Source organism: Ranitomeya variabilis, chromosome 4 (genome assembly GCF_051348905.1).
Source record: "Ranitomeya variabilis isolate aRanVar5 chromosome 4, aRanVar5.hap1, whole genome shotgun sequence".
Taxonomy (NCBI): Eukaryota; Metazoa; Chordata; class Amphibia; order Anura; family Dendrobatidae; genus Ranitomeya; species Ranitomeya variabilis.
In genome coordinates, this window is record NC_135235.1 from 525,252,892 (window position 1) to 525,276,019 (window position 23,128).

The window sequence follows — 23,128 nt, forward strand, 5'->3', positions numbered from 1 at the left end:
GAACACGGACATGCTGCGATCTTAAAAGACGCGCAGCATGTCCGGAGTCGCAGGGCCGACGGATGCGTGTTTCCACACATAGTGGACACGGGATTTCAAAAAAATCCCCTGCACTATGCTGGAACATCTGGACGCTGCGTGTTTGACGCTGCGGCCCCACGCAGCGTCAAACACGCAGCGTTTCCTGAACGTGGACACATACCCTTACTGATACCATTTTGCTCACTAGAATTCTACCCTCAATAATGAAAAGAAGCCATTACACAGTGGTTCCATCACAGATAATGGCCATACAGATCAATGGGGGACTGCAATTTCAAATGGGGTCGTCCAACCTCCCCCCAGGTTGCAGTTATTTTCCAGAACTGTGCTTACTCTTCCATTGATGGCCATCTAATCACATACTGCATTTTTTGCAAAAGAGATGAATTTTCATACTGGCTACAACACATCATTCAATGGTATTAAAAAGAAATATGTAAATATAATAGAAGGAGAGCCTATTACAATTAAATAAGTCTTATGGTTTTGGAAAACCCCTCTCCCCTTGGGGCAGTTTGTTTAAAAAAAAAAAAAAAAAAAAAGGTCAGTTTGCACAGCTGTGCCTGGTGTCTACTATTATCTGCAGGGCTGACTGTAGGCTTTGTGATCTTGATGAGTTTTTGACTGCATCAATAAAGTTTTGTCAAAGCCAAATACCAGAAAGCATCAAAAACAAAGCAGCTTTGTTTAAAACATGACATACCAAGAAGAATCAAAAAAGTCAAAAAAGCAATAAAAAAAGAAGGTGAAAAAAAATTACTCAAAAATGCAATGACAAAACCCAAGTGTCGTAATTTACACAATAGGTGCAGAAATGGTGCCGAAAATCTGCAGCGTCAAAAATTAACCAAAAGCTCATCATGGGAACGTGGCCTTAATGTTAGTAAAAAAAATTAACCATCTTAAAAATATTACCTTACACCAAAAACAAGAATTTAAGAATTATTTGGATGTTTTCTCCTTTTCAGCGGAGTGTTACAAATTTAAAAAAAAAATCTGAGTGCTCGCCACATCACATTATTACTGCAACTTCAATGTTTCCTAGGGAAGAAAAAGTTGCAAGCCACCGTACAACCATCAGAAAATATTCGACCATATCTCTGTATACCGAAGCTGCATTGCCCTCACCTAATGTTAGGGGCCAGTCTGACAACTGACAACCAAAAGAGTCCTAAAGACGTAGCTGGAGCCTGTTGAATGAGTTGTCATTTCTTAGAAGAAAAAGGATTTGGGGACTAACCTTGGTAATTGTTATATTCTGAGAACAGGGAGTAAGGCTACGTTCACATTTGCGTTGTGCGCCGCAGCGTCGGCGCCGCAACGCACAACGCAAACAAAAACGCAGCAAAACGCATGCACAACGCTGCGTTTTGCGCCGCATGCGTCCTTTTTTTCATTGATTTTGGACGCAGCAAAAATGCAACTTGCTGCGTCCTCTGCGCCCGGACGCGGGCGCCGCAGGGACGCATGCGGCGCAAAACGCAAGTGCGACGCATGTCCATGCGCCCCCATGTTAAATATAGGGGTGCATGACGCATGCGGCGACGCTGCGGCGCCCGACGCTGCGGCGCAGACCGCAAATGTGAACGTAGCCTTAGAAGCAAGTGGGACAAGATACAATCAGGGGGTCACCACATAAATCAGGATTGGGCGATTAGTGGTCAATTTCAGGTCAAATAAAATACATTACATTTAAAAAAACAAAAGCAAAAAGAAAAGACGAGAAGCAAAAATCTATTTATCTGTAATATACATATAGAATAAAACCTTAGAGCAAGTATTGTGCATGCGAGTATAAAGTACGAAATCTGGATGATCGTTCACACAATTCTCACCTCTAGCTCTGCAATAATTCGATCTTCGTCATCATCGTCTTTGATACCAGAGGCAATGATCGGTGGGGTGGATGCTGGGCGAACCACTTCAGAAACAGTGCGACGAAGCTTTACCTGAGGTTTCTGGCTTTCCAGTTCCTCAGAGTCAGACTTCTGGAATATGGCGGAAAATAATCTTTAGATAATGTACAAATTTAGAATGCTATAACATTGTTTTTACAATACATGTAAACCGGTGATCCTGAGAACTCGTAACCAGAAGCATGAAGGAATCTTACATGTCAGCTTCATCCATCATCAAACATTAACTTTTTTTACTATTTCTTTTAGATTTCCTATGGTAAATAAGTGATTAACAACTCAGTGTGGTGGAAAAAAAAAATGGATACTCACCTTCTGGAGTAACACTGCTTTTTTGTACTCAGCACGGTATCACCCACCAGTCTCCTAACATCAACATCCAGATCAGCTGCCGTCTTTACATTTTGTCCAAACATGTGATGCCCCTACAGTACGTTAATGCCAGGGGACCAGCGGGGTACACAGTGCTGAGTACGGAAAAGCTGATTCAATTGGTGTTTTTTACCACCCAGGGGCCATTCAAAAATGGATGGCTAAGTAGTGGACATCCCCTATAAATGTGAAGACAAGAATTCGCCTTATGGTTACCATTACACTTTTCTGACAATTCTTCTTCAGTTTGAACATATTCTGTATTGCATAGCTTCTGCTATAGCTTTTCTCACCTTGATGAATGCAGCATCCTTCTTGCTGGTGACAATTACCTCCCCTGTACGAGTTGTGGTGATCCCATGTGAGGATGGAAAGCTGCGGCGAGGTGGTGGTGGAGGAGGAGACTTAGATGGCTTTTCAGTCCTGTATCTGGGGACTGTCAGTTCATCTGTAAGTAAATAAGCCAGGAAATAACGAATCAATACCAAAACCACTTTGTCAATTTTATACATCACTTTGACCATCTACATGTGTGTTCCTGTGTCTTACCAGAGCCTCTTCTCCCATTAGGATCTAATTTGGTGCTAAGCTTTTGTGCTTGCTGTGGCTTGTTGGCACGGTGCTCTGGGGTAGATGCTGCACTTCCACTTGATTTATGCTTGGCTGCAAAATCCAAGTCTGGAATAGCCTTCATGAGCTCGGCCTGGGTCTCCTCCAGTAGGCGGTTAATGTCTTTGGCACTGTACTGCGTCAGTGCCGCTCGCTTCTCCTCCCAGTCTCGCTCGGCTGCCTAATGTAGGAAGAAGGGAAGCACCCACGTAGCAGGAGAAGTAATAATGGGTAACATAATACAATGATGAACATGATAGTATAGAAAAATATTTAGAATTGAGAGTCCTCAGTGGCTGATACCTTTTAATGGCTAACTGAAAAGAAGGTGACAAATTGCAAGCTTTCAAGACTACACAGGTCTCTTCATCAGGCATAGTGAAAGAAATTCTGAAGAATCACATATTTATGCACCATTTTGATAAAATATTTATGCACGACACATCACAGAAAAAAAAAAAACCCCATGGATAAGACAGGTGACATGAAGCAGAATTACCATGAGTGATAAGCAGTTATGTCCATAAATATTGGACCAGTTCTTAGATAAGGAATGATTTATTGTCCTCTGATTGGGGTCTGGTTCTGTTGTGATGACCCCACATGGTCTGAGGGGCAAATTCCTTAGTTCCTTAGTTGATGTAAAAAGACATAAATCCATCCGACACATTAATTCCTGGTCCAATATTTATGGACATAACTGTTTATCACTCATGGTAATTCTGCTTCATGTCACCTGGCTTATCCATGTTTTTTTTTTCTTTTTTTTTCTGTGATGTGTTGTGCATAAATATGTGATTCTCCAGAATTTCTTTTAGCCTATGCCTGATGAAGAGACCTGAGTAGTCTCGAAAGCTTGCAATTTGTTACCATCTTTTCAGTTAGCCATTAAAATATATCAACCACTGAGGACTCTCAATTCTAAATATTTTTCTATCTACTGGCTAACACGGTACCAAGATATATATCTTTCCTGTATCATGATAGTATATACACTTTTCAAGGCCTATAACAGCAGATCAATCACTAAATAAGAAACTGAGATACGGAGTTGGGTACATTTCCATCGATGATCTTCTAATTCTTTGTGGAATCACATCTAGGCCCATTATTTCAACAGAGATCATAAATATTGGTGAATGACAATATTTTGAGAGCAGATTTCAGATATTAACATAGATCATTGCATCACATGTACCCAACTCACTGGATCGCTAAAATCATAGCTGGCCTTGTACATGTCATCAGTGGTACGCACCTCAACAGAAATCGATTTCTCTGCTCCCACCTTCTTGTTCTGTGTCTCTGGGACTGTCTGAGTCTTCACGGTCACCATCTCCCCTCGTGTTGGGGTACTAGTGTGAGAAGCAGCATCACTATGACAGACAGGTTCCCAGTTGGGTGTCTGAGATTCATTAAGCTGTGAGAAGTTTGTTGGGGGGCTACAGGGAAGCTCAAAATCTGTGCTTTTAGAGAACTCTCCATCAGTTGCCATTTGCTTGGGAGAGGGATTATGAAAGTTCACTGGAGTGTTCCAAACACCTTCATCTACTTGCCTGGAGAACATAAGAGGACACCTTAAACCATAGAAAAAAGTGACACTTAGAAAAAAACCTAAAGGAACTTTGCACATGGAGTGAGCTACAGGATTTTGCCTTCAAAATACATTTTCACAAGAAGTGGCTAAATTCTCCAATTGCCTTTAGCAGATTGTCATAATGAAATTATCAGTTCCCCAATGCTACTCTACGCACAAAGCCATGCAATTTGTGGTGAGGGGGAAGTAGCATACACTTGGAAATATGGTACTCCTGGGATTCTGAGGTGCTCAGATGGGGTCTTAAATCTACGTATTCAAAAAATCCAGCACTCCTTAATGTCACTTGCTCATCAGCTTTCTGTAATTTCAATACAATCAGTGTTTATCAGCAGGAGATTATCACTGCAGGACTAAGTCTCACATGTAGGCCAATCAGGATAACCTGTGTAACCGCGCCCCCACCAGTGATTGGCAGCTTGCTGACAATGCACATTTACACAGGAAGCAGCCAATCAGGGGGTATGGGAGGGGTTATACATATACAGAGCTCAATATTCTGACCAATGGTATATCTACAGTAGAGAAAACGGGTTCTATCCAAACAGCACCAAGCAGCCCAGTATACGTCACTGGAATCGGGCTATCTCCCCTTATTTCATGCAGCTCCCTCTAAGGCCGGCGTCACACTCAGCGTATGTAAATACGGTCCGTTTTTTACGGCCGTAATACGCAGAAATGTTCCCAAAATAGTGATCCGCATGTCCTCCATAGGCAGAGTGTGTCAGCGTATTTTGCGCATGGCATCCTCCGTATGTAATCCGTATGGCATCCGTACTGCGAGATTTTCTCGCAGGCTTGCAAAACCGACATCTAATGGCTTTTTGGCCTCAAATGTTCGTTAAAACATATATACAGTATATATATATATATATATATATATGTGTGTCATTGAGACACATATATATATATATATATATATATATATATATATACACAGTATATATATATATATATATATATATATATATATATTTAGATTTACTTCAGTGCGATATAGCAGAAAAGCCAGAAATTCAATTGCCGGCTTTTTCTTTCTCCTTCGCAAACCCGACATGATATGAGACATGGTTTACATACAGTAAACCATCTCATATCCCTTATTTTTTTGCATATTCCACACTACTAATGTTAGTAGTGTGTATGTGCAAAATTTGGCCGCTGTAGCTGCTAAAATAAAGGGTTAAATGGCGGAAAAAATTGGCGTAGGCTCCCGCGCAATTTTCTCCGCCAGAGTGGTAAAGCCAGTGACTGAGGCGCCCTCTGCTGGATGTCCTCATATGAACTCGAGCGTGGGAACTTTTCCAAGGCTCCAGTTCATAAGGACATCCAGCAGAGGGCGCATCACCCCAACTCAAGGTAACTACAGGTCACCCTGCTTTCCATTCAGTACCTGGGGTTTTACAGGCAGGAGCGAGTGCATTAGCACAGCTCCTGGCTGTAAAATGATTTAATTCCTTCAGATGGATTTACATCGTGGGACATAACGACGGAAGGTATGGAATATTGTTGTTTGTTTTTTTAACTTTGTTTCAGGACGATGATCTTCAGGTGGATTAAGAGTCTAATAAAATATTACAACAACCTGTGTCTTTATTTCATTAAAATACTTTGCAATAATGTGTGTGTGTTTTATTAACCATTTAGTACTATTGGATTAATAATGGATAGGTGTCATAATTGACACCTCTCCATTATTAATCTGGCTTAATGTCACCTTACAATAGCAAGGTGACATTAACCCTTCATTACCCCATATCCCACCGCTACACGGGAATGGGAAGAGAGTGGCCAAGTGCCAGAATAGGCGCATCTTCCAGATGTGCCTTTTCTGGGGTGGCTGGGGGCAGATGTTTTTAGCCGGGGGGGGGGGGCCAATAACCATGGACCCTCTCTAGGCTATTAATATCTGCCCTCAGTCACTGGCTTTCCCACTCTGGTGGAGAAAATTGCGCGGGAGCCCACGCCAATTTTTTCCGCGAATTAACCCTTTATTTTACAAGCTACAGTGCCCAAATTTTGCACATACACACTACTAACATTAGTAGTGTGGAATATGCAAAAAAAAAAAGGGATATGAGATGGTTTACTGTATGTAAACCATGTCTCATATCATGTCGGGTTTGGGAAGGAGAAATGAAAAGCCGGCAATTGAATTACCGACTTTTCTCTCTAACACCGCTGCGTATTTCTCGCAAGTCACACTGCTGGTCCGTGTGTAATCCGTATTTTTCTCGCCCCCATAGACTTTCATTGGTGATTTTTTTTGCGCAATACGGTGACAAACGCAGCATGCTGCGATTTTGTACGGCCGTACAAGACCGTATAATACGGATCAGTAAAATACGGCTGATAGGAGCTAAGACATAGGGAATCATTGGGCCGTGTGTTATGCGTATTTTACGGGTGTATTTTCTGCGCTCATACGTCCGTAAAACTCGCCAGTGTGACGCCGGCCTAAGGCACATTTTTAACAAACTGCTTAGGTCCTCGGAGTTGCTTTATGCTTGGACACAGGGAGAATAGTATTGCTGCTATTCGATGAAAAGATTGATTAAAAAAGAAATGTAGTAATTGCAATCTAGAGGAAATAACAGGTCAGAAACATCTTCTCGTAGAACACTAATAAAATTACACCTGGATGTTACCCCTCGAGCTGTGACCCTATTGACAATGTCGATTCAGTGTGGCCTTTAGGAAACCGAGCAGGGACACACCCCTTTGACAAGGAGGAAAGGAAGCACCCTGTTGTAAATTTAGTCAATATTTTCTAGGAGGAATAACAGGGGAACTGCACAATGCAGAGTTGTAAGAAGAGTTGCTGCAGAACTGTTATTTTGTGGGAAATATAATATCTACAAAAATACACCCTTTAAGAGCAGTGCCAGATCTTCTGTAAGAACATTTTTTTCACCTGTGGTCAGTGGGAAGGTTGATATTTCATATGTTTTTGAGATTACTCACTTGCGTATCTGAGCCAGTGTGTCAGTAACCGTCTTGCACCTCTTTAGCAGCCCGTCCAAACGATGTGGCTCTTCCTTCAGGAACTTCACTGCTTCCACCTCCACACGCAGAACTATTCGCATTTTACTTTGCAGGCTGGGAAACTGAGCTACAGATTGAAGAAGGATCTAATCAAAACCAGGTACTCCCAAAACAGATTGGTACACAGATATTAGTAACTGTAACAAAATTATCAGTCAGAATTGTAACAAAGTCACAGTGAATGAAGTTTAAAGAGAACCTGTAACCTGCCATAAATATGTCATTGATTAAAAAAAATGACCAAGTATGGATTGACAAGGCTACGGTTAGGTGGACGCAATGACCCTGGAGGTTCCTTCCAACTCTAAGGCTGCCGTCACACTAGCAGTATTTGGTCAGCCTTAGAGTTGGAAGGAACCTCCAGGGTCATTGCGTCCACCTAACCGTAGCCTTGTCAATCCATACTTGGTCATTTTTTCAATAAGAATACTATAATCTTTATTTTGATATATTTTTATTATTATTTTATTATTATTATATTATTTTACATATTTTTATATTTTTATATTCCGCAGCGCTTTACAGTTTGCACACATTATCATCACTGTCCCCGATGAGGCTCACAATCTAGATTCCCTATCAGTATGTCTTTGGAATGTGGGAGGAAACCGGAGTACCCGGAGGAAACCCATGCAAACACGGAGAGAACATACAAACTCTTTGCAGATGTTGTCCTGGGTGGGATTAGAACCCAGGACCCCAGCGCTGCAAGGCTGCAGTGCTAACCACTGTGCCACCGTGCTGCCCAAACTATGAGATACTTTACCAAGTGCTTTGCTGAAGTTGAGATATACTATACCTACCACATTTCCCTGATCCGCCCAGTCAGTGTTTCCATCATAGAAGGAAATTAGATTAGTCTGGCATGACATATTTGCTTCAAACCCATGCTGGCTCTGTATACTGTATTCTTATCCAAGAACTTACATACATGCTGTTTAATAATTTCTTCAAAGATCTTTTCTGGTAGAGAAGTAAGGCTCACTGGCCTGTAATTTCCTGGTTCCATCTTCTTTCCTTTTTTGAATATAGGGACAAAATTTGCCCTTCTTCAATCTTCTGGGACTGCTCCTGTTCTCCAGGAATTTTCAAAGATTTTGGCTAGTGGTTCTGCAATTTCCTCTGCTATATCTTTCAGTACCCTAGGATGATGTACAATAACAAATTGTATTGTGGTACCGTGTTAGCCAGAAAAATCGATGTGAATACTTTTCTGCCCAATGACGACAAAAGTATTCTAGGAGTGATACCTTTATTGGCTAACCAGAAAAGAATATGTTTGCAAGCTTTCAGCGCACAGTGGCTCCTTCTTCAAGCAGTTATTCACCTTTAGAATCCTGTTCAATCTCCTTTGTTCCATGTCCGACCACTGGGTGGTTGGATGAGAAATTGACCTGTGCTCCTAGTTTCATCACTTTCTTGCCTAGGTCTTCAAAGTCTCTGCAAACAGTTTCCAGGTACTTTTTTGCTGTGTCATTTGTTCCTACGTGCATTAGTAGAATAGTTGGTCGCCTGTAGTACTGAAGAGTCTTGCTGCCTTATCAGACACATCTCTGATTTGGGCACCTTGAAGGCAGCACACTTCTCATGAGGTGATGTCCGGTTGGCAGATAGAGTCTTCTGTTCCTCTCAGTTGTGAATCCACCATGACCACCACACTCCTTTTCTTCATCACCAAAGTGAATCTTTTTCTCCCTTCAAGAGGCTTCTAATTTCTTACTGGAGTGTTCTTTGTGGACAAAGCACTTTTCTGATGTACATCTTCATACTTGTCCTGCGTGAGAGCATGGTAGCAGTTCTCCTGCGGTATGGGTGCTGATTGCCTCCTCATCTTCCTGCTTCTTTGGGTCACGTGCTTCTATTTCTCTTCTTCTGCAGGTACACTGAAAGGTGCTTCTCTTCGAAAATTCTGAATAGTTATTTCTACTCTGTCATTAGCTTCTGCAGGAACACTGAAAGGTTCTTCTCTTGCAACATTCTGAATATATTCTTCTGCTCTGTCAAGGAAATCCTCATGTTCTTTGATGAGCTTCAGTGTAGCTATTCTCTCCTGAAGAGTTTGCGCCTTTTCCTCTAACAGAGTCACAAGCTTGCATTTCTGGCACGCAAAGTTTATCTTTTCCTCTGGCTAGTCTGTAAGCATATAACACACACTGCAGCGCACCATATGGATAATCTCTTCCATGTTGAACAAAATGAATTGTTATTGAAGTGTTGTAAAGATTCCTTCAAGCAACTTGATCCAACTACACCTAAATATTTTCAGACTCACGGCAATTCTTTACTCTTCCCAGAATGCACCGGGAATATGCAAATTACATCCCTCGAGCGTCAATTCATGGTTTCTGGTAAATGCTGTGGTTCTCCTGAATCTGACATTGTTTGTCTTTTGTTCCTGGGTCTCTCTGCTCCCGAGATATGGCTTTCTAGTTATATAAAGCTAGTCTTTTTAGTCAAATGGGAGTGATCCTAAATTTTTCATATGGGAGTTTTTATTAGGACCATGCCTAGCTGGACAAAAAGAAGGAAGAAATGGCCATATCTGAGAATTGAAGAGGCGCAGGATCAAAAGAAAAACAATGCCAGATTCAGGAGAACAGCAGCATTTACTCCAAGTAAACAAAAAACATAATTAGGGCAAAAGACAGAACATCATTAAGATATGATACTTTGCCAGCCTTGTACAATAAGGTCATGACATTAGTGCAGTGCAAGTATGCATGGCCACATTTCTAGTGAATAGGGTTTACATGTTATTGAAATGTAAAAAAATGCTTTTTGGATTACTTGTCCCTGCCACGGATAAATGCATATTTTAGACAAAGTTTTACTAACATTCTTCAACTGAACCTAATTTACTCTGTAGGAAACAGTAGAAATATACATTTTCTATTATGATCATCCCCTTTATAGATGGGATTGTTCTGACAATATATTTAAAGATTATGGGAAATTTTACATTTTTGCAAAGGTCTGCTGAGATCTGTCAGCAGAATCCAAGAAGTTTCAGTTGTTTTATTCCTCTTCTACACCTGACAGGATACTGGATGTCATTTTTCTATTACAGGTAGAGACAACGCAGGAGCAGGTACAGACAAAAGAGGGCCCCTGTGCAAGAACAATATATGGGATCTTTGTAGTCCAGTAGGTCATCATAATGCACAAGCACACATGCTTTGGAGGTGGTAGTGAGCCCTCTTATCTTGTGGGCCCCTGTATGGCTGCACGGGCCGCACCAATGATATGCCTGCCCCAGTATCTACAGTACACAGGCAAGTGTAGCCAAATGCCATTCTATTACACATTAAGGCTGTGTTCACACTGAGTTTCACAAAGAGTAGTTCTTGAAGACTTCTCTGCATGTAAACTTCAATGTTTTGAATGCCTCTAATAAGGCCGGTTTCACACGTCCTGATATTTCCAGTACCGGAAAAAACGGTACCGGAGATATCCATGTCCACGTGTGTACTACATACGGCACACATGTGGCAACCGTGTGCTACCCGTGTGCCACATCAGTACCACACGGACGGCCGCCGGAGAAGAAGCGCTATAGTAAGCGCAGTTCCCCAGCGGCTGGTGCTGAAGACGGCTTTCATCATTCTCCCCTCCTCTGCCGGCGATCGGCGTGAGCAGAGGAGAATGATGAAAGTTATCTTACAGTCCGAACCATGACAGCAGGGGGGGCTTTTGGGACTCTTACCCCTATCATCTGACACCTGCTGCCGCTAATAACAGTGACAGCAGGAGCGGATGATCACCTGTGATCTAACAAAATAAATGAATGAAAAACCCAACGTGGGTTCCCCCCTATTTTCTTGAACCAACCAGACAAAACTCACAGCTGGGGGCTGCAACCCTCAGCTGCCAGCTTCTGCAAGGTTGGCTATCAAGAATAGAGGGGTCCCAATGCTGTTTTTTTTTACTGAAAACTGTCACCACACGTACTGGAGACACTGACAAGTGAAAGAGGCCTAACTCTGTGTGAATATGACCTAACTTTTGTTTTCTGTCTTATGTATAGAATTTCACCCTTCTTACCTTTCAGCTCTGTTAGGGTCTCCCCAAGCTGTTTGAGCACTACAGCCTTCTCCTCCAGTTCCTGCACTGATATCAGACGGTGGTTGTGCGCTAAATCTTTCTTAATCTTGTCCACTGATTTCTCTAAATCACTGTAGCAGGAAAAATAAATAATAATCACAGTAAATACATAAAAATAAATCATGCATACATTACACAATCCAACTCCCAGGCCTCAATGTGTCCATATTGCCGCGACTATATAATTCCGCCAAAGGACTATTCACACACAAATATTCACTTGAGCTGCTGAGTGATGAGCTCCTCCTCATTTAGATACTTCAGCCTCTCTTCCTCCACCATGGCTCTCTGCCGCTGTAAGGGGTCTTCATGTTTCCGCACTGTGTCAGTCACTCTCACACTGATCTCCGTCTCTGTGCGTTTCAACATGCTCCGCACCGTCTCCTGGTTCTGCAGCTAAAGTACATAGGAAAAAAAAGAGACATGGTACAAATGGTGAAATATGTTCTGCACTACGTAAAATGTAAAGTTTAATTTCTTTGCATCTTATATATTGGCCCCAACTTATTATTGTATTTGCACCTTTGGTATCTAGATTTTATGTTTTTTTTGCAAGTTTTTCATTAGTATGGAGCGCCCCCACGTGAGGGCAATGGGGTACTCAGTACCGGGTCTCTCTCGGTTCTGGGGATGTCACAGTGGCCTGACCCGGTCCGTGGCCCTTTTGAGGGGCGTCCAATTAAAGGTGTAGTTTGTGTGGTGTTCGTGACGCCACCTGTGGTACTCGGTCAGGGTGACCGACGCTGCTAGGGGTCCGCTGGGGTGATGGAATGGCAGCTAGATGGTATACCTTCTCACAGGTGAAGTATGTCCCCAGGGCTTCCCAGATGTGTAGATGGTGATGGTGGACGATGTAAGGCGCAATGAATAACGAAGACACAAAGGTTGCAGTCTCTTTACCTTTTACTGAAGACCTCAGAGTCCACAGTCCAGAGTACAGATCACAGGGCAGGCAGAGTCCGGCTGGTCCGAAGGCACATCCAGAGTTCCCTTTGCAGGTGGAAATCAGTAGCCTTCCTACTAGCGCCTGTGTGTTGTAGTACCTCCCTGCTGAGCACCACGGGATAGTCCTCACAACTTTCGTAGATATTCTAGATGTTATCTCTTCCTCTCTGTCCCCCAGATGGTATGGATAGGACAAACCCGTATGACTGATGGCCTGAGGCTTGTTTGTAGGGACCCTAGAGACGCCCCGACCCCCACAATTTGCCACTGTGTCTTCTTAGGTTTTAAGGTCGGGCAGCCAACTTGGAATTGACTGTCCTGCCGGTCTTTGAAGTAATGCTTAGAGTCAATTACTCCCTCGGTGTTCTGGCCACCGGCTACGCGCCTCAGAAGGAGGCAGCCTCTTACAGGACAGAACTCCTTCTGGTGTTGTCTCCTTGTGCTGTGACTTCATTTCTCACTCCCTGCAACACAATTCCTTTCTTGTCCTTCCTTAGGATGCTGCCGCACGTGGGGCAGGCGCAGCTCCGTGTCTTTCTGTCTCGTGCTAGGCCTCTGTCAGGATCCCACCCCTGACAGGGACCCTCTGTCTGCAGCTCAGATGTTCCTCCTCTCCCCCTGTCTGCCTGACAGGTGTTGCCTGGGCCGAGCCCAGTCAGCTTCTCTCTAACTTTCTATCGAGCCCACCAGTTTTACCCTTATGTGAGGAGTGCCCTAATAGATAGAAATAAGGCTCCCCCTGGTGGTCTGGAGTGTGAAGTGTAGTGTCTGTTTTGTGATACCTGGAAAGATGAACTCCTTTAGTACCATCAGACGTAATATCACTCCCCCTGGTGGAAGAGCGACATTACTGCAGCAACCAGGACTCTGGGGCGCTGCAAGTACCATTTTTGGCATTTTTTTAAAGTTCTGTTTTGTTTTTCATGTGTTTTAGTATGGGCAGACTTTGGGGTATTCAGAAGTTCTTGAATGACTCATCAATAGCAACTCTTAAAAAGTCGCAGCATTGTTGCATAAATGTACACTAATCAAGCGTGATATTATGTACACTTGAAATTTTTAACATTTTAGTGGAACCTGTGACTTTTTGCCCTGAAAAGTCACAAATACAAAAATAAGGAACATTTAAGTGACTTAAAAAACCCGCAAATGATGAACCGGCCATAGTTTTATTTCGATACCCCTGCCCTTTGAAGATGGAAATACACACTAAGGCCATGGTCACACATGCATATAAATAGGGCGAGTGCTATCCAATTTTATATCGGATAGCACTCGGCGGACCAATGTTATTTGATGAGGCAGTGCAGATGACAGAATCTGTCTGTGAAAAAAAATCACGGCGTGCTGCGATTTCATTCTAAAATCAGAAGGCACTCATGCATTCAAGTCTATGGGGGCATGGAAAACATCGGACTACACTCAGATGACGTCAGAGTGCAGTCCAATTTCCGCAGACTCAAAGAATGAAGAACATGGAGAAGTTTTATTCTTCAGCTTCTCCTCATCTGAGAGAATTGGGTCTATGCTCAAACTGAGCAAACTCTAATCAGAATTTATAATCCAAATGAAATGAAAAGAGGTGGCACTCACCGGAATAAAGTCCAATAAACTTTATTGGTCCATAAAATGTTTAAAACATCTCAGGCAGGTGGGGGGCTAGAAAGTGCAAAGACGGCGGCCGTTTCGCGCTGTGTTGCGCTTCTACGGGTCTCTGAACTGAAGGCCCGTAGAAACCCACAGAAGCGCAAAGCAGCGCCAAACGGACGTCGTCTTTGCACTTTCTAGCCCCCCACCTGCCTGAGATGTTTTAAACATTTTTTGGACCAATAACATTTGGACTTTAATCCGGTGAGTGCCACCTCTTTTCATTTCATTTGGATTATGCACTTTGCCCTTGTGTGCACCTAAAAGGAAAAAAAAAGGCTATGTTTCCACGTTCAGGAAACGCTGCGTGTTTGACGCTGCGTAGAGCCGCAGCGTCAAACACGCAGCGTCCAGATGTTACAGCATAGTGGAGGGGATTTCATGAAATCCCGTCTCCACTATGCATTAAAAGACGCATGCGGCAGACCCGCGGAAACGGACATGCGGCGCGTCTTTTAAGAACGCATCATGTCCTTACAATGCTGAAACAACGCAAGAACAACGCAGGTGACCTGCCAGTGACCTCAGGTGCAGATTTTACCTGCGTAAAATCCTGACCAAATCCTGATGCAATCCTGAACGTGGACACATACCCTAAGGGGTTTATGTCTGCAGCATTTTTGATCAGCTGATGGTATTGGCTCTATGAATCACCAGTGGTGCTCGGCTTTCTCTACTTCTCTAATCAGAGTTTGATCGGAGTGTCATTAGCATAATTGACCCGACCCTTTTGGATGAGAGAATCTACGTTCATGTGTCACTGGCCTAAGGGTATGTTTCCACCTTCAGGATGGCCGGCGGTTTGGACGGAGCGGCAAACCCGCTAAGCCCTAAGCCCCGCCCCCTTCTGTGACGCGATGATGCCGGATGTGTTCATTGCACACATCCGACATCATCGCACCCCACACATAGGGCCCTGTGATTTACCTTGCGGCGGCGCAGCGGCGCCGCAATGTACAAGGACATGCTGCGATCTTAAAAGACGCGCAGCATGTCCGGAATCGCAGGGCCGCCGGGTGCGTGTTACCACGTATAGTGGAGACGGGATTTGATAAAATCCCCTCCACTATGCTCTAACATCTGGACGCTGCGTGTTTGACGCTGCGGCTCTGCACAGGGTCAAACATGCAGCTTTTCCTGCATGTGGACACATACCCTAAGGGTTCTTTCACATGTCCTGATATTGCCGTACTGGAAAAAACAGTATTGGAGATATCAGTGTCTGTGTGTAGCCGGAGTCAGACACAACTTATAAAAAAAATCGGTCCGTTTTTCATGGTCGAGAATCGCACAAATGTTCCCTGACAGTGATCCGTATGTAATCCGTTTGCAATGCGAGGATGCGATTTTCTCGCATCTAAGCATCTGTGTGACATCCGCGTGACATCTGTATGGCATCCGTATGGCGAGATTTTCTCGCCAGCTTGCAAAATGGATATATAATGGATCCCGGACCAGAAAATCATGAATAAATAATGTGGAAATCTATTTATTGGCTCCACAAGTTCCATCCTACAAGCAAAAATAATTGCGTGGTCTCCCGAGCAATTTTGTTCCCCAGAGTGGGAAAGCCGACGGCCGGGGCCGATATTTGTAGCCTGGGAAGTGGTTAATACCCATGGATCTTCCCAAGCTATGAATATCAGCCCGCAGCTGTATATTTAGCCTTTACTGACTATTCTAATAGCGGGACCCCCCAAAAAAAATGATGTGGGGTCCCCCTGTAGTTAATAGCCAGAAAGGATATGCAGACAGCTGCGGGCTGATATTTATAGCCTAGGAAGGGGCTCAGTCACTGGCTTTCCCTCTCTGGTGAAGAAAATTACGCGAGAGCCCACACAATTTTTTTCCCTGAATAAATTTGTTAATTTAACACCTACATCTCCAAAATTTAATACACACATAGTACTAACATTATTAGTCAGGGACATATAAAAATCTAACTGATATGCAATGGTTTACTGTATGTAAACCATGTGTTATATCCTGTAGGCTTCTGCAATGATTTTACAGAACCCTACAATTGAATTATCGGCTTTTCTGATACCTAACTCTCTATGAAATATATATATATATATATATATGTATATATATATATATATATATATATATATATATATGTGTCAATGACATATATATGCATATATATACAGTATATATATACCTATACTATGTGTAAATGTGGCACCCCAGGAGTCCAGTTGCCACAGTGGCATTGCCTCCCTCACAGGGGGTGATGCCATGCCTGGAAGCAAGGAAGGGTCCCCTTACCAAGTAATGCCAGCATCCAACACCTTTCCTACTCCAGACCAGAAGGGGGAGCTCTAACACCCGATTTCAGGGGAGCTTCCCTATAAGTTCTGTCCTGGAGGAGGAGTTAGTCAGTGAGTAGTCTGAGAGTGGAGAGGAAGGAAGTTGAGGAGAACCTGGGGAGTGAAGCTGTAACCAAGCTCACCCCAGAATGGAGCGCTGAGAAAATAGGACACCAGAGTCCTTGGCTGTGTGGGTGCTGTACGCCCCGGCAGCCGAATCTGGAGGGCAGGGAACTGCAAACTACTTGGCCACACCAAACACCCGGAGGCACCACAGCAGGCCAAGAGTCCAGGGCTGCCAGTGAAAAGGCAGTGCTTGCGATAGGCACATGCTGTCTGCCATACAGGTTAGAAGCAACATGCAGGAGAGGAACTTAAGCAGAGCTTAAAGCAGCAAGGACCTAAGAGAACAGCGCAGTAGGTAGGTCTCCAAACCCACCTGGCTAGGTGTATCCTAAGTTGCTTCTAGGCTGCCCGGACCCCATCATCACCTGTTACCCATGCCCCGGACTGCACTTGCAACTAACAAGTAAAGGTAAAGGAAACTGCAGTCCTTGTGTCCTCCAGTCATTTCCTGCACCCTCAGTCCTGCACCCCAACATCTATGATCCCTTACCAACTATACCGGTAGCCCTGGGGCCCCGCTCCACCTGTGGGAGCAGAACCATCCCAGCTGCATCGCCATCGGCCCCAGCAGTCCCCGTAAGCAGTATCGGCCACTCATTGCCGAACACCACAGGTGGCATCACGTTAAATCTCCTACAAACGGTCCCCTTTCATTTTAATTTTATTGGACGCCCAGGGCCACGGACTGGATCACTGTACCCCACGGCTCTAGCGGGTGCTCCATATACATTTATTTTATCTATTTTAGTTTAACCTGTCAGTGTGATTTTACACTACAGCGCCCTAAATTGCCAGCTTTTCTAAAGGACACCGATGAGTATTTCTCGCAAGTCATACTGATGGTCCGTGTGGTGTGCGAGTTTTTCTCGCACCCATAGACTTTCATTGGTGAGTCTCGCACGTATAATGCGGCGGAGAAAAAACGGATGATGGGAGCGGCCCCATAGATTAACATTGGTCCGAGTGCTATGCGATTTTTTTTATAGCATAGCACTCGTCTGTATGATACGGTAGTGTGACTCCGGCCTGTCTGTGTGTGCAATACTTGTGGCATACGTGTAGCATATGTGTGGCAGCCGTGTGCTTGTGTCACATGTACTAGTGCCTGGGAAGCAGCGGTACTGTTAGCACTGTTCCCCGGCGCCAGGTGATGAAGACAGCTCTCATCGTTTGCCCCTGCTTACGATGCGATCAGCGCTAACAGTGGAGAATGTTGAGATTTGTATTCAACGGATAACAGTGAGAGCAGGCGATGGCTGATGGGAGTATTCATCAGCCGCTGCCTGTGCTATAAATAAATAATTAAAAATATGACGTGGGTTCCCCTGTATTTTTGATTACCAGCCAGCCAAAACTGACAGCTGCAGGCTGCAACCCTCAGTTGTCAGCTTTAGCAAGGCTAGTTATAGAGGGGTTCCCACGCCGTATTTTTTAATTATTTAAATAAATAATTAAAAATACACAGTGATCTGCGGTGAACTCACTGAGCTGAACTGCAGTGAACTCACTGACTTTTTCTCTCGATGCTGAGGTCACCGCAGTTCAGCCCAGCTGGGAATGCAGCCTTAGTGACTCGCCTCACTGACCCGTGATAACCTCGATGAGGTCACTGCTGCTCACTGATGCTGCACTCGCAGCAGCTCATTCATCAGAGGTTCTCAGCCTGGACGGTCGCATCTTGGCACTGTCCAGGTTGAAAAATATTTATCCCCAGACATGGATTATGGTGGTGGACAGAGAGGTGAAAGATATGGTTGTTTTTTATTTTTGTTTTATAACAGGAGACGAGGGCTTCAATGGAATGGGCTTTAGGTGAGTATAACTGTGTTTGTTATTTTTAAATAAAAAGGATAAGTGTGTTTTGTTTTTATTTCAAATGAAATACTTTATACTTGATGTGTGTTTATTTACAATACAACTATAAGATTAGTAATGGATAGGCGTCTTATAGCCAACTCTCCATTACTAAGCCATGGGTTTGACGCCACCAGATAATACCAAGGTGACAGCAACCCCACAAATATGAACCCCACTTGCCACCGCCACAGGGCAAGTGGGGAAGGCCAGGAAAAGCTACAGAATTGGCGCATCTAATAGATGTGCCTCTTCTGGGGGCTGCAGTCTGCTATTTTTAGGCTGGGGGGCAAATATAAATTTCCCCTTACCATCCTGAGAATACTAGTCCCTAAGTGTCTGCTTTAGCTTGGCTGGTTGTCAAAAATGAGGAAAGACCCCACGCCTTTTTTTTTTTTTAAATTATTTAAATAATTAAGAAATCCCGCTTGGGGATCCCTCTATTCTTGATAACCAACCTTGCTGAAGCTGACAGTTGAGGGTTGCAGCCCGAAGCTGTCAGTTTTGCCTGGCTGGTTATCAAAAATACAGGGATATGCCATGTCATTTTAAAAAAAAGTATTTATTTATAGGACAGCAGGCACCTGCTCTCATTGTTATTAGCTGCTGCAGGTGTAGGCTGATGGGAGTAGTAGTCCCACCAGCTGCTGCCTGCTCTCGGAGTTATCAGCTGGATACAACTCTTAACATTGTCCCCTGTGCTGATCACAGCCCCAGCAGGGAAGAATAATGAGAGCTGTCTTCAGCACCCGGCGCTGGGGAACAGTGCCAATAGTACCGCAAATTCTCAGGCGCCGATGCGTGTCACACTGATGACACATGGATGTCATCAGTGTGCACATGTACGGCACATTTTTCAGCCCGTGCGTCTGTTAAAAAACAGATATGTCAGCGTGTTTTGCCAACAGACACACAGTCAGTGGAAACACACCGAAGTGCACAGACCCATTCACTTGAATGGGTCTACATGTGTAAGTGTCTCATGTGTAAGTGTCTCGGGTACATGTGAAAACTGTCACCACACATACAGGACACACTGACGTGGGAAAGAGGCCTAATGCTGCGTGCCAACAATAAGTTTCTGGTGACTTTTTAATGCTGCATATTTTCACTGCATCAAAAACGCAGTGTTTCACAGTTCTAGCAAAGTGGATACGATTTATAGAAATTTCATGCCCACTGTGCTTCTTTTTTGCTCAGCGTAGATTGACTTGTGGTGCGTGTTTGAAATCAGCAACATGTTAGTTTCTCTTGCAGGTATGCTGAGTTGCATGTGTGGATTTTTCCCATAGACTTGCATTACATGCAGAAAATCTGCAGGTAAAAAACATACATTACATATTTGTTATGTAATGTTGGTACACCTGTGCAAGATTTGTGTCCAGATATTTTATGTACTGCTGTTTGTATTGCTGCTGTAATACTGTAATTTCACCCCCCCCCCCTCCCAGGATCAATAAAGTGTATCGTATCGTATCGTAAACATTTTTGTGAGTTTACGCAGCGGAAACACACTAAAAACTCATGTAATCAGCACATGACTATCAATAAAGTTTTGTAAAAGCCAAACACCAGGAAGTATCATAAACTAAGCAGTTTTGTTTAAAACATGACATGCCCCAAAAAACGCAGTTAAAAAATGCAATAAAAACGCAATAAAAAATGCAAGTAATCTAATTTTCCTAACAGGTGCAGACATTCTGCAACATCAAAAACTCATTGTGAGAACTTAACCTAAAAATGACAACTTGCAGGAGAAACATTGCATCAATGAGAGTGATACATGGACGGACCAAGGTGCTGAGAGTTGTAGCCGGCCATATTACTACCAAATTAATAAGTACCTGAAGTTTCTTCAGTTGCTGCAGCTGGTTCCTTAGTTCACTGGCATTATGTTGCAGGTCATGAAGATGAAGCTGCATGTGCAGGCGAGTAATTGCCTTACTCTGGTCAGCGGGGGTGGAAGTGGACCCTGGAGTAGGGGTTGACATTGGGGTGCTAGAATTTTGAGGTCCAGCTAAAACAGAATACAAAGGAGAATTTACTAAACTTCATACAGACCAACATCTATGTTCCACTGCAGCAGAATGTTCTATTTTCCATGGTTTGTGTGATGAATGTAGGGTGTAAACCATCAAGGCATTTCCCCTCTAATATAGGTACAATATGACTAGGTGCACTTTTCTGCTTTCTATACCATAATTAAGGCATATTGCTCCAATGTGCACTTCTCCCATTTACCACCAGAGGTCAGTCATGCCCAGATATGCATGCACCGAATACACTGAGGGGGGGATATGTTAGTACGGGAGTTCATACTCCAGTATACTGGCCCAGTATTGAACCTACACTGGCACAATGTGTGCAAAACTTTAAGATGTAAACATCGGAATAAATTTGTCACATCTCTGGGCTGACTATGCACAAGAAATTATAAATGTATGCCAGCCATGAGCTTTCCACTACAATATACTTTTCTTGCCATGTAAAAAAAATCAGTTGCTTGCAAATGATTGCGCAAATATGGAATGTGCCATAATTTGGAAGGCTTTTTTTATGCTAGAAAACTAGAATAAGGAAATAATGAAAAAGAACCAGAGTAGACATTATGATGAAAATATATTAAGGCTTTTGCGCCAGTATTTATTTATTTTTTTTTGCAGTCAAAAAGTCCCAAATTTTGGCACAAGCTGCATTTTTGGAACAAACTGTGACTTTGTGCTAATTATGCCACTACGTGGGTGTCAAAGGGGGCATGGTTAGCTATGTAAACAAGAATGAATTATGAAATATGACTTTTTATAAAGTTGCAAAAAAGCTGCGATTCGACTCCAGTAAGGAAGATGCAGTAAAAAATGGAGAAATAGTTTTAGACAGAAGACTCAGATTTAAATTTATTCAACATTGTTTGACAGCTTGATACATTTGGCGCAAAAAAATTACAAAGCTGCCACAAGGAAAAGTGATATGAGAAAGCCTTAATAATAATTCCCTGTGACATGCTGAAGCCCATAGCATGTGTTCTCCCCTATGTCTACTCATTTTGTGAGCAACTCAGACACGTGGAAGTAACTATTCTAGATGTTATAATCAAATCTGTCCCCTAGTGGCAACAAAGTGTATGTGCAGGGGGAAGAAAACAGTGCCCTGTAATAAAAAGTCCCAAACCGGTAGTCATATTAAAGGGTAACCAAATGTTGAAATATTTTGTTACATGTTGTAGCCTCTGTTTAGTAGTGTTTCAGTGGTGGTCCTGAACCACCTCCCCTACTGACTGCTCAAACTGAAGGGAAGAAGCCGTCTGCTGATCCTCAGAGCGTGGGCCGAACTGTGTCCGACCCATACACTTCATGTTGAGTCCAGACATCGCTCTGCTCAGGATCTGAGGACAACCTGCTTCTTGGGTGAGTAATCGGGGGAACAAAACACCTCAAAGCGGGGGCTATAACATGTAAAAAAAAACATTGAAACATTTAGTCACCCTTTAAGTATACTAGGAGGAAGATCCAAATTATTTACTTAAAGCTTTCTCTGCTTTTTTTCTTGGATGTCTGGCCGTCACTGACTGTTTGTACAGCTTCATTTCTGGCGTATTGCTAATAAGAGCTGTGAAAAAAAAATCTAGAAAATTAGCATGCAGGTTTTTAGAACATAAGTGGAGTTGTAATTCTTCTTTACATTACAAAGGACCTACTGTACTGATGCTGCCATTACTCACTTGTTGATCCACTGTTGGTTGACTCGCTCTTCTCACTAGAAACACATATGAGAAATGGTCAAAATGGAAGACAAAAAAAAACGTACATATGAGCATATAATGCTGAGTTAAAGTGGCTCTACGATAATCCTGTCACTAGTTCCCAGATTTATAAATTACGTTTTTCCACCTGATAGTAAAAAGGCTTCATGCACATGCTCAGTATTTGGTGAGTTTTTTACCTCAGTATTTGTAAGCCAAAACCAGGAGTGGGTGATAAATACAGAAGTGGTGATGTATTTCTGTTATGCTTTTCCTCTGATTGTTCCACTCCTGATTTTGGCTTACAAATACTGAGGTAAAATACTGACCAAATATTGAAAGTGGCCATATACAGATGTTATAGCATGGATTTGCAAAGCATACATGCCAGGTCTTAGAGAGCTACTGTATATAATAATGTATGCCGTTTTTGTGAAACCTGGTGATGGATCTGTGGTCTTACATCCATAATTCAGTTCAACTCACTCATTGATCTTTTGAGCCAGGACTCGTGCAGACAAAAGTAGATTCACTCACCCGGGCCAATTATGCAAATGACACTCTGATCAAACTCTGATCCTTGGAATAGTGCGATCTAATTCTCTAGGATCAGAGAATCTGAGCACACTAAGAGGAGACGATGGAGAACACAATTTTTCCATCTTCTCCATTGTGTCAGTGCGCAGAAATCGAATTGCACTCAGATGTCATCCAAGGTCAGTCTGATGTTTCCCATGCACTGATTGACTTGCATGGCCAAGTGCGATCCGATTATTGGATCAAACTCGGGTATGAAGCAATTTTTTCCTTAACAGTCTCTGAC

General features: G+C 43.2%; 1 protein-coding gene across 17 annotated transcripts in view; it reads right to left on the minus strand.

Annotated features, from left to right (window-relative positions):
• SRCIN1 (SRC kinase signaling inhibitor 1) overlaps positions 1-23,128 on the minus strand; it is a 608,732-nt gene that overhangs the window by 37,534 nt on the left and 548,070 nt on the right. For 13 of the 17 annotated variants that reach the window (XM_077252285.1, XM_077252277.1, XM_077252281.1 and 10 more), the window contains 10 exons: positions 22,285-22,319; positions 22,086-22,172; positions 20,411-20,583; positions 11,903-12,078; positions 11,623-11,753; positions 7,501-7,648; positions 4,198-4,516; positions 2,880-3,120; positions 2,624-2,778; positions 1,878-2,030 (listed from right to left, as the gene is read on the minus strand). In XM_077252285.1, coding sequence (XP_077108400.1) covers positions 1,878-2,030; positions 2,624-2,778; positions 2,880-3,120; positions 4,198-4,516; positions 7,501-7,648; positions 11,623-11,753; positions 11,903-12,078; positions 20,411-20,583; positions 22,086-22,172; positions 22,285-22,319 — 1,618 coding nt within the window. The remainder of the gene's footprint in view (positions 1-1,877; positions 2,031-2,623; positions 2,779-2,879; positions 3,121-4,197; positions 4,517-7,500; positions 7,649-11,622; positions 11,754-11,902; positions 12,079-20,410; positions 20,584-22,085; positions 22,173-22,284; positions 22,320-23,128) is intronic. The other 4 variants (XM_077252278.1, XM_077252294.1, XM_077252282.1 and 1 more) reach the window with 3 other exon arrangements.